Raw genomic sequence first — 12681 nt, 5'->3', positions numbered from 1 at the left:
AATAACTTTTTGAAAAGCATTTTTAAAAGAAGTTGATTTTAAAAATTTGATCCAATAGACTATAAATATTAAGGTAGATAATGAAAAATATTTTTTAGTAAATTGACAATTAATATGAGGAAAAAAAAAAGTTTTAGAAGGAGACGGAACTTTTAATTGACACAATAAAACTGCAATACATTTATTATAAGGTCTGTTTAGTGCTAATTCACCCTTCAGCCGCCTTCTACACACATCTAGAAGATGAAACCTAATACAAGAAATCCTACACTTCCTGAAGAAATAATTTTTGAAATATTCTCATGGCTTCCTGTCAAGTCTTTGATGCGATTCAGGTGTGTTTCTAAAAAAAAAATATTCCCTTTTGTTAGAATCAGATTTCGTAGATATTCATCACCGTCGTTCTATGACTCGTGATGGTGGAACGAAGTTCCTATTGAGCAAAATAGAAGCTTTTTACACAATTGAGCAAAACGAAGATGGAAAAACCTCTAAATGGAACTCTAATAATCGTTATGACTATGTAATGTATGCTAATGGTTTGTTCTGCATGTAGAAAGATAATGTGGAGGCTGCTAGAATTTGGAATCCCAGTACAAGAGAAGTAATAAGTCTTATAACTATTCATTAGGTTGTGAACCCGAAGAAAAAAAGTATAAAGTTTTGATGACACAAGAATTTAACAGAACAAGAAAATTGGGTATTCACATTAAGCATAGACGAAGAATGGAGAGAGATTGAAAGCGCGGTTGATTTTGTTCCTTCTTTTAACAAGAGAGTTTGCGTAAATCCCTTTTTTAGCTTTTGGACGTGTTTGTCTAATGCTAACTTGTGTTTGCTTTTATATCCCTTATATTTTAACTAAATTCTCAAACTACCCTTTTTATTTTTTTAATCCTAAAATTCAAACACTTATTTTCAACAACACTTTTATTCAAACACTCAACTGCTTATTTATAAAAATAACTTTCACACTTTAAAGTTCTAAAAACACTTCATACATAAAAGTTATTTTTTTTAAGCTCATCCAAACGGGCTCTATATGTTGGATTACAGGATTAATAAGGCCATAGTTGCGTTTGATGTTAAAGATGAAAACTTTAGAATTATCAAATTGTGGAAGAATTTTAGTTTTAGTAATTTTGGGGATTATAATCTGATAGAAGTGAAGGGAAAATTAGCAGTCGTGAATAATTCTGAGTTGTTTTAAGAAATTCTCGATGGAGGAGACATATTATTTGCTTTACTCAACAAGTCAAGTTGGGTGATTATACTAGTAAAGAAATTTGCAATTCTTGTGATGGGGAGATTGTATTTGTTGTGTCCAAATCACAATTTTCGGCATTATATTTTTATGATGTTAGGAAAAATAGTTGGGAATATTTGAAAATTCAGCAGCTTCCAGGAAAGGATTGCATTTACGATGTTTTTTGTTATGCAGAAAGCCTTTTCTCATCACCAAGTTTAAGCTTTTTAAGATATTTGGACTTGTGATCTTCCTATTTTTTATGTTATGTTTAGATTTCCTTGTTATATAAGTTATATATTATGTAGTTGCAGCTTGTTTGGATGATATTGTGGTCTATTATATTGAATTGTGCTCATTGGATAAAAACTATTATTTTAACATATGATTGATTTGGTATGAATCATATCGTGTTATTACCTGATTTCTTTTCTCGTCGCATTGGAATTTCTTGATATCCCTGTTGGATATCATAACTCTGCACGGCTTTGAAACGGAAAATGTAGCAAAGATTCGGATCTAGGAGGGCGTCAAGGAGTTCACCCGAATCCTCTTAGCAATATTTTTTTTTGTTTTGAAAATTACAAGATAACCCTAAGTCGCTACAATCTTTGCCACAATCTCTACCCTTTGAGTGAATACTTTGTGCGCATTGGGTAAATCATTCATTGTGTAATAACCTGCAAATCACACGGGGGATGTAAACCATATCAGGCAAGTCCTGTGCAACAGGTTCAACTTAAAAGGCATTAAGGGAGAATCGATCCATGGATAACCACCCTCCAAACCAACTGAGCCATCTCGAAGGATCTATCGGCAAAAAATACATTATATGTATAAGAATTTTTTTTATAAAATACAAAATCGCTGATATGAAGTCTAAGAAGGTAAAGTATTATCAAAATTATATAATAATAAAAAGGTAAGATAAACGATAAATAAAATCGTTAGTAACCTCTATTAAAAACTAACAACTTCAAAATATCATTCTCATTTATCAACTCATAGAAATAAAATATTCCTTTGTTGGCTATAAGTTTTAATGGATCTTTGGACATGGACCCCAATTCTTGTAGAAGCACACACAAATAGCTTCCCATTCATATTTCTGCACACACTCTGTTGTAACATAATTTTGTCCAAATTCTTTTTGGCATTGGGAAACACAAAATGGTACAGTTTTTGCATCACAAGGAAGTTCTTCAATTTCTTTTTGACATACAGTCTGAGCATTTGTTGAGACTTGACTCATCACCAACATAACTACAAAAACAAAAACAAATGAAGAGTGTTATAAAAATATAAAATACTATTTTATAGATATTTCATATGTAAATTAAGAGAGTAGTGTAAATAATGTTCATTTCAACAACATCAAGTTTTGACCATTCAGGTATAATGTTTGTTTGTATAAATCTCGACTTTACAGATAAAATAGTTAGATTATCTTCTAACATTTATAATAACTTACAAAATTTTAGATCGTAATTTAAGAAGATTCATAAGTTATCAGAGAAATTGTAGTACTTATATACATACCACAAATATAAGCAATGAGAAAAATAGAATAGCGGAAAGATACAACAAAAATTTCCATTGAAGAATATTTTAGTGAATAGTCACTTCAAATATTTTTTGTGGTACAATTTTTAACAGATTGTAGTAGAAGATATTTATACTAGATGACAAGTAAATTAAGATCATATTATTATGGTATGTTGACCAAATATATAAGAAGAACATTATTGGAAAAATATTTATTGCAACAACCTCAAATATCTGACCAAAAGAAAAATAAATAGTAATTCAAAATCAAAGTCAAAGTCAAACATTTCTTGTGTTCAGTCTCATAATTTTATCTGTATGACTCTCTCTGTATGAATAATTGTGAAAAATATTTGTGATCTAGCCTTTTAATTTGTCTAATAAAAATATTTTGAAATCTACATGATATATGTAGTATTCTCATTTATTGGTTACTTTGAAAAGATTTTTAAAATCATATATACTAAATCTCAATTATGTGGCATAGTTTAAATTTTGAGAGTTAAATTTCTTAATTTTGACCATAAATTCAAATATATAATCTCTATACAACAACAACAACAACAACAACCCAGTGAAATCCCACATCGTGAGGTCTGGGGAGGGTAGAGTGTACGCAGCACTGACTCCTACCAATGTAGGACGGCTGTTTCCGAAAGACCCTCGGCTCAATAAAAACATAGAAAATGGTCAGACAAGAATATTAGAGTAAATCTGTAGATATTAGACAAATATATAATCTCTATGTTTTTTGAATTTTTTTAATATATATTTGAAAACTATGTAAGAAGTATTATTTCCTCCATCCACTGTATTAAAAATAAATGTTCTCTTTTATTTATCCAGTTTAAAAAATCAAAAATAATTTATTATTTTATTCCTAATTTATCCTTATTATTCATTATAGTCATTTCTCAATGCATTTTTCAAAAAGCATTAAATTTGAAAGGGCGACATAATAAAATTGTCATTCTATTTATCACTTCATAAGTCATGTGTCAAGTCAATACTGAACATGTAAAAATGAACAGACAAAGTAAAAATCGAAATACTTTAAGTATTTACATAAGGGGAATTTTCATAAATAGCTACCTAGTGAAACATAATAGAACCTCCTTAGCTACAGTTTACTAATTACGTCCTATAGGTATAATTCTATTTGCTATGACAATTTTTGTTTGTATATCTCGCTCGAATTTAATAAGTTATACAAATTGATCTTCAATTTAATTAATGAAAATAGGAGATAATTTCGATTATTAAAATGAAAAACAATCCCACAAATCACGCTTATGGTATCTGATTATAATTTCTTACCATATATGACTTGTATTTGTATAGATTGATTGTTTAAATTTTCGATGATTATAGTTACTTGATATTTATCGATTGATTACATAATTTGAATATGTATCAAGAAACTCTTTTGATTTGTATTTGTATCAATTGATTACTGGAGTTACTAGATATGTATAGATTTATTATATAATTTTTTTATGTATCGAAAATTTGTTTTCTTTGTATTTGTATAAATTGGCTACTGGAGTTATGATGATATGTATAATTGATACGTAATTTATGGATGTGTATCAATTGAATACATAATTTGTGTGTGCATTTTAATATTTGTATATGTGAAGACTAATTATGATTTTTTGGTTTAATTTTTTTGAGATAGGGAGAGGAAGGGGGACTTGCATATGGTATTCATCGATCTAGAAAAGGCTTACGATAAAGTTCCACAAGAGTTACTATGGAGATGTTTGGAGGCTAAAGGTGTACGTGTGGCGTATATTAGGGTGATCAAGGACATGTATGAGGGCAAGGGCGGACCCAAGGCATGTTTAGGGGGTTCATCCGAACCCCCTTCGTTAAAAAATTACATTGTATATATAAGATAAAATTTTTGATTTATGTGTATATATTTAATATTGAACCCCCTGAGCATAAGTCAAAGGACTAGCTCAGTGGCAAGTGGGGTTCAATATTTCGCTTTAGCTTGTCTCAGCTTGCGAGTTCGAATCCGAATAAGCACATTTTTTTTGATTAGTGTGTTTAATTTTTTTTGAACCCCCTTCATAAAATTCCTGGGTCCGCCACTGTATGAGGGTGCCAAAATCAGGGTAAGGACAGTAGGAGGGGACTCAGAGTACTTTCCAGTTGTGATGGAGTTGCATCAAGGATCAGCCCTTAATCCGTTTTTATTTGCCTTGGTGATGGATAGATTGATGCGACAAATTCAAGGTGAGGTGCCATGGTGTATGCTTTTTGCGGACGACATAGTCCTGATAGATGAGACTCGTGGCGGAGTTAACGCTAAGCTGGAGGATTGGAGACATACCTTGATGTTTAAAGGGTTTAAGCTGAGTAGGACCAAGACAGAGTACTTAGAGTGCAAGTTCAGTGAGACACCTCAGGAGGTTGGAGCGGAAGTTAGGCTTAGTGACCAGGCCATCCAAATGAAAAGTAGTTTCATGTACCTTGGGTCTATCATGCAAGACAGCGAGGAGATTGATGATGATGTCACACATCGTATTAGGGCAGGGTGGATGAAATGGAGGCTCGCTTCTGGTGTACTATGTGACAAGAAGGTGCCACCACAACTTAAGGGTAAGTTCTACAAAATAGTGGTTAGACCGGCTATGTTATATGGGGCGAAGTGTTGGCCAGTTAAGGTCTTTCACGTTCAAAAAATGAAAGTAGCCGAGATGAGAATGTTGAGATGGATATGTGGGAATACCAGGAGAGACATGATTAGAAATAAGGCTATTCGGGACAAGGTAGGAGTGACCTCAGTGGAAGACAAGATGCGAAAAATGCGACTGAGATGGTTTGGGCATGTGAAGAGGAGAGACACAGATGCCCCAGTGCGGAGGTGTGAGAGGTTGGCCATGAATGGTTTCAGAAGAGGTAGCGGTAGGCCGAAAAAATATTGGGGAGAGGTGATTAGACAGGACATTGCGCAGATACAACTTATCGAGGACATGACCTTAGATAGGAGGGTGTGGAGGACTCATATTAGGATGAAGGCTAGTACATAGTCTCGTTATTCTCTCGTATTAGTAGGGGCATTAGCGCACTATAATTTCTTATGCTCTGACTTCTGTTATTATCTTTCTATTACTTTTTGTACTTTGATTACTCTATTTTATCTGAGTCGCTTTTGTTATTTGCGTTATTTGTTATTTGCTTTCCCATATCGCTTTGAACTTCTTAGCCTTATCTGACCTCCTTTTATGCTTTTTTTGAGCCAAGGGTCTCTCGAAAACAGCCGTCCTACCTTGGTGGGAGTAAGGTCTGCGTACATTTTACCCTCTCCAGACCCCACGTTGTGGGATTTCACTAGTTTGTTGTTGTTATATAAGTGTAAAAAATACGTTTAAACTATCCCTTTATTTTGAGTTTCATACCTAAACTATTGGAAGGTTGAGAAACACACCTAAACTATCATTTTTTAGTTTGCAAAACATACCTCAAATAATATGTGAGGGTGTGTGTATTACACTCTCTCTTTTTATATTAAAATAATGCCACATAGATATTGCCACGTGGAAACAAATTTCATCGTGGCAAAAAGGACTTATGTATCAAATCGCGATGTATCAGCGTCATTCGTATGTATCAGAAATCTGGAAAAAAAAGAGAATTCGAGTAATTCCCCAAAAAGTCGAGATAAATTGTAATTGAACTTTTTCACAATGGAATTTAAGTAAAATACCCTTAATTGTTTCCATTGAAGAATTTGTTTAGTGAACAAAGTAGTCACTAGTCACTTCACCTATCTTTTGTAAAAATAGAGTAGTAGAATTTGAGAGATTATAGTAATATAGAAAATTTATGATAAGATTTTTCTTGATGAAGTTAAACTTATCGTGTCATTAATTAGTTTGACCAATAAATAATTAGAGGGGGATTTACATAATAATAAACACCTCATTGGTCAAACTTTTCTGCCCCATCCTCTCAAGATTTTATCACATTTTTTATTTAAAAGGATGATTTAAGGGGGGGGGGGGGGAATTATATTGTGTTAAAATTTGGTCGAGTTATTTAATTAGTTGCGATCAATCTACCAAAAGTTTGCTTGAGTTATTGTCCATGCTTATAATCTAGTGATACCGACGAGAGTATTTCATGTTATAGGTGTGAGTTCGATTCTCACTGGCCCCTCGAGAGAAATAAAGTTTATTTGAGAAGCTAATTACTAATTACGTGTGGGTCAGAGTTCAACCAGCCTAAAAACTATTTTTGGATTTATTTCCTTCGGTTTTATCTTATGTGAAGATGTTTGACTGACATGGAAAAAATAATTAGAAAGACTTTTGAAATTTATAGTCTTAAACATATACCATGGCATTTTCATGACTCTAAAATGATGTCATTAAGAGTAACATGAAAAGTTTAAAGTTGAACAAATCATTCTTTTTTAAACGGACTAAAACAAATCGCAGTAATTTGTTTTTCAATAAAACAGAACTTATGTTTGGTGCATCCAAGTCAGTCGGGAATGACCTTCTGTGGTTTTGGCTTCAGCAACACATATAGATTCCTCTGATGGTGATCTCTCTTTCTCCAACACGAGCTTCGATTTCACTTCCAAAATTGCCCTCTTCGCCTTTTTCTTATACCAACAATGTCGATCAGAGGCTCGGAAATCATGCACAATGACAAAACATGGACAAGGACCAGAAGATTAACACACTGTCATTGGCAGGTCAATTGGTGAGATGATTGATGATGTATTCACAGGGGAAAGCAGACATGTCGACCATGACCTGCTCGTTGGCTCTTCTACGTAATAGAAATGTTGTCAAGTTCTTGTGAAGGCAACGAGCAAATCTTTTTCTAAATGGTCAATAACGGCAGATTGCTAGTGGTTCAATCCTCTCTTTACCCAGAAAGGTGCAGTATGTACCTTTGTCACTAATGCCAGGGAAACCAGTGAAATTTGTGTCTGTAGCATCGCATTTCAGGCAAGTCTTCTTATGTAAATAGAACACCACTGATTTCCAGGCTGACATATATTCTAACTAGTTCATTGTGATTCCCGTCTTTGCTTATCCCACAAATCTGAATCGCTCCTCCTGGAACTTCCACACGTTAAAGAATGTGCCAAAAACTTGAGCGGAGAAGAGTGTATGCATCAGAATGACAACTTCTCCTCGATCAGTGTCAAAATGACATTTTGCTGAAGTGTTTCGAAGTATAAATTCATGAACTTAAGTACTCGAGCGTTGTATCAACTAGATCATTTTCCTTGCTTTGATGTAAGGCCAATAGCTCTAGAACCTCATGGATATCTTTTGAGAATGGTTTCGAATTATCACCGGATAGAAATTCTTGGACCAAACTATTTATCTCAATCAGACTGCAGCCCGGTGTTTTCTTCATGCTTTTACTTCTTATGAACTTCCTCATCCTTGATACACCATCCCACTTTCCGAGATCTGCATAAATATTAGCGAGTAGAATGTAGTTCCCTGTATCTTCCGGTTCGAGCTCTAACAGATGTTCCATTGCAATTACTGCAATTTCAATATTGCGATGAGTTCTGCAAGAACTCAACAGAGAACCCCATATAGCAGAGTCAGGCTTAACCGGCATGCTCTTAATGATTGCAAGAGCTCGTTCAAGACGTCCTGTACGCCCAAGAAGATCAACCAAACAACCATAATGCTCTATCCCAGGTTCTATGTTGTAATCATTTTTCATGGAATCAAAGTACCTCAAACCATCATCACACAGTCCAGCATGCGCGCAAGCACATAGAAGACCAACGAACGTGATCTCATTCGGTTCAACAGCAGACCTCTGCATTTCGTGAAACAACTTCAGCGCTTCTTGAGCTCTACCATGATTCGCTAAGCCTCCAATCATCGTACTCCAGGAGATCACGTCTTTTTCAGATATCTCATTAAACAACTGCCAAGCCTCGTTTACACTTCCACATTTCGCGTACATTTCCATCAGCGCATTACAAACAGAAGTCTTCCTCAAATATCCATACTTCTCCGCATAGAAATGAATCCACTTCCCTAACTCAAGCGCTCCAAGTTGCGCACAAGCAGGCAAAACCGAAACCAAACTAATCCAATCCGGTTTCACTCCAACCATTTGCATCCTCCTAAAAACATCCAATGCATCTCCATAGCACCCCGTTTTCGTGTACCCCGAAATCATAGCAGTCCAAGAAACAATACTCTTATCCGGCATTACATCAAATAAAACTCTCGCCTTCCTCACTTGACGCAACCTTACATGTCCACAAATAAGACTATTCCATGAAATCACATCTCTGTCAGTCATTTCATCGAACACCATATGTGCGTCCCTCATTCGATCACATTTAACATACATATCCAATAACGAATTCGCTATCACATTACTATAATACAACCCAAATCTGCATACATGTCCATGAAATTGTTCACCAACATCAACACGCAAAACTGCACCACATGATCTAATAACAAATGGATATGTATATTCATCCGGAGAAATTGTACCTTCCATCATTTGCTTATATACATTGATACATGAAAAATATCTTTGTTTATGTGTATAAGTTCTGATTATACAGTTGTACAAATAGTTATTTGGATTTTCAACTTGTTTAAACAGCAAATTTGCATATTCTATTTCTCCAATTTTGTCACAAATCTCAACCATTTTGGTGACCAAGTAATTACTCTGTGAAAGAGAAAATTTGACAATTTGGGCATGAATTTTCTTCAAAAATACTGTGCTCTTGCAGTTTTTCAACACTGGTATAAACATATCTTCCAGTCCATTGACAGTTAAAAACCCAAAATTCATGTTCATTCTAATTTCTCCCCACTATTTGTGAGAAAGACCACTAAAACATAAAACCCCTCTTATTAAAATTTATTATCAGTCTAATAGTGTTGGAATGAAGAGAAATCAACATTTTTATATCCGTATATAATAAGAAGAAAATTAAATAGTCGTATATAAATTAACAAGATCATCAAGTTACCATAGCTCCGAATAAAAGGAGAATAAAGGTATTAAGAAAAAAAAAATTCCAGAAAGATCTAAAACTGAAATCTCAAAACAAATAGTAGTGAATTTTTATTATCAATGATATGGAAACAATCAAAACATCAATCTCAAAACAAAACCCTAAACTCCCTCTCGTTTTCAGTTCCTTCAATTCATCCTTTTTCATGTAAATATATACACATTTCACCATCACAAGTCTCGGTTCGAGGTTGGATACGAAGAAAAACACGTCGAATGGATCTTGCAGTAGGCGATTCGACCAAAAAAAAAGTAAATATATATACATTATATTTATATTCTTATAAATAACTTCATTGGATCGTACATACATCAACTCATTATTATTAATTTCAACACTCCTATTAAAACACATAATCGTATATTCAATTGTGAAAATTGCTCAACAATAACTTATTTTTAATCGGCTAACATAAACGCAATCCATATATCTTTTTAAATAAAAGTAAAACAAGCAAATTTTTCATATCCATGTAATTTAATTATAGAAATATTCATAGAAAAATATGTAAATTCTATTTATCTATATTTGGTGGTGGACATGTTGGCTTGTCATATTTGTAGAAGCAGGTACAAATAACTTGGCCTTTCTGTTTCTCCACACACTGTGAGGTAACAAAATTTTCTTTAAATACAATTTGGCAAAGTGATTTGCAATGTGGTAATTCTGCATCTGAACAAGCAAAATCAATAACTTCATATGGGCATACAGTCTGAGCATTTGCAGAGAGAACCTGATTCATTACAAAAATAGCTGCAAAATGATAAACAAAAGTGTTATAAATATTATTTTTAATTCAAAAAATATACATAGGTATGTATAAATTTTACTAAAATTATAACAAATACTATATTCTGAACTCTTAATTTCTAAAGTGTAATAGGTACAAATAGGGGTGGGTGTTCGGAGAGTTTGAATTGGATATGGAAATTTGGTTTGAATTTACGATTTTCAGATTCATGAAATTCAAATTCAAATCTGATCTAAATTAGTTCGGATTGAATCGATTTTTTCGATTTCGATAATGTCCAAAACTATGCCTAGCCCTAGGTTTCAAATGTGTGAATCGAAAGATTTAATTTATCAATTTAAATACTAAATCCGCTTCTAAACTTCTTGTCTCGTTTTTATTTCAAAAAAATGAGTTTTCATAATTCTTTCAACCAAATGCGATTTCTAGTAGTTATTCTATTTTAGTTCTTACAAGAAATTGAAAAACTATTCCATAGGTGCCAACTTTTGCAAAAAGAGAAAAAATATATATTTCTCTAATGATGTTTTGTTGAATGTTAATATATATTCATTGTAGGAATACACATAATGGGGAAGATCCCTCCAATTTGCTCTATTTTTTTCATCAAATTAATCAACAACAATAACATAGTCGGTGAAATCTCACCAATAAGCTCATAGAAAGTTGTTTGATGCTCGACTCGAGAGAGAGATAAATATATAACTCAAAAAAATAAAAAAAATAAAGGTATACTCAACTAGAAAACGTACCGAAAATGTAAGCAATGAGGGAAATAGAACAACGAAAAGATGCACTAATTTTTTCCATTGCAGAAATTTATTTAGTGAATAAAAAAGTAGTCACTTCACTTATCTTTATATATTTACTGCTAGAATTTAGGAGAATGTACTAATAGAGAAAATAATTTATGATAGGAAAAAACGCTTGATGAAAATCAATTTTAGATTCTACCAAAAAATAAATCAATTTTAGATCTTGTTTTTGACCGATATAAAATAAGGATTTTTCCTTAGAAGACGAATATATTAATTCATTAATTATTAGTTAATATGAAGAATATGGAAAGCAATAAGATAAAAATATTTTGTTCTCTTTGTTCCATATTAGTTATCATGTTTCTCTTCTCGACAGTTAAACTACGTGAACTTGATCTAATCTAATTTAAATCCTAATCAAACTTACTCATAACTTTTCCATTTTTTCTAGATTTTTTTTTCTAATTTAAGAGGGAGCCTAATAATAATAAATATTTTTTTATTTGATTAAAAAGATAATACTATATTATAAGCTAAGGCATTAAATGTTTTGAGTGTTTCTACAAAATGAATAAGAGTGAGCTTGACTTATCCATAAATTTGTGAAAGCTAAAAGGGAATTAACAAAAAGGATAGAAATATATTTTGTGAGAATTTTCTATTTACTATACTTCTTCTTTCTTACCCCTTTTGTTTATGGAAAATTGACTTAAAAGGGAGGTTATACTTTTCTATTTTCAAAATTTTAAGTCTATATAGACCTATACATAAGGAAAAAGGAAAAAAAAAATTAAGGATCTCTCACTTTTAATGTTAACACTGAATAACACTAATTTATTAAATTAAATTGCGATACCAAAAATAGATATTATATAATTATAATATATCATTCACATGTCATTGCTTTGATGAATTCAGATGAATCAGTACATAGTCATATGTGATCACAATATCTTGGTTATCTTGTCATTAATATATATTTGCTATCAAAGTATTTATATCAATTTTTGATGCACGATATGTATTTATATTTTATTATATTATTTAACTGTCATAAATTGATATATTTGGCATAAATATTAAGATCTTCATGTAAGTTTGTCTAGATATTTTGAAGTAAAATATCAAATGGTTATAAATTGAGTTGAAAGGATTTTTTGATGTAATTCAAAATACTGGGAAAATAAGGAAAGATTTATCCATACATGGTGATTACACGTTTGGTGTTTATTAAATATGTATATATCAAGTGTTTATAGACTAAAATCAATAAAAAAAGGATGAGTTGGAGAACAACTTATTTTTACTTTGCAATTTATAGATACTTTTGATAGTTTGA

General features: G+C 32.3%; 1 protein-coding gene and 1 pseudogene across 1 annotated transcript; one reads left to right on the top strand and one right to left on the bottom strand.

Annotated features, from left to right (window-relative positions):
* The first annotated feature begins 227 nt into the window (after positions 1–227).
* LOC129881922 (putative F-box protein At1g32420) lies at positions 228–1575 on the top strand (annotated as a pseudogene).
* Positions 1576–7133: 5558 nt separating this feature from the next.
* LOC129881921 (pentatricopeptide repeat-containing protein At2g20540) lies at positions 7134–9717 on the bottom strand. The gene has a single exon (XM_055956036.1). It carries the CDS (start codon positions 9611–9613, stop codon positions 8003–8005), a length of 1611 nt encoding a protein of 536 aa, XP_055812011.1. The 5' UTR covers positions 9614–9717; the 3' UTR covers positions 7134–8002.
* Positions 9718–12681: the final 2964 nt, after the last annotated feature.

This window comes from Solanum dulcamara, chromosome 3, assembly GCF_947179165.1.
Source record: "Solanum dulcamara chromosome 3, daSolDulc1.2, whole genome shotgun sequence".
Lineage (NCBI taxonomy): Eukaryota > Viridiplantae > Streptophyta > Magnoliopsida > Solanales > Solanaceae > Solanum > Solanum dulcamara.
This window is presented reverse-complemented; position numbering and strand designations above follow the sequence as displayed.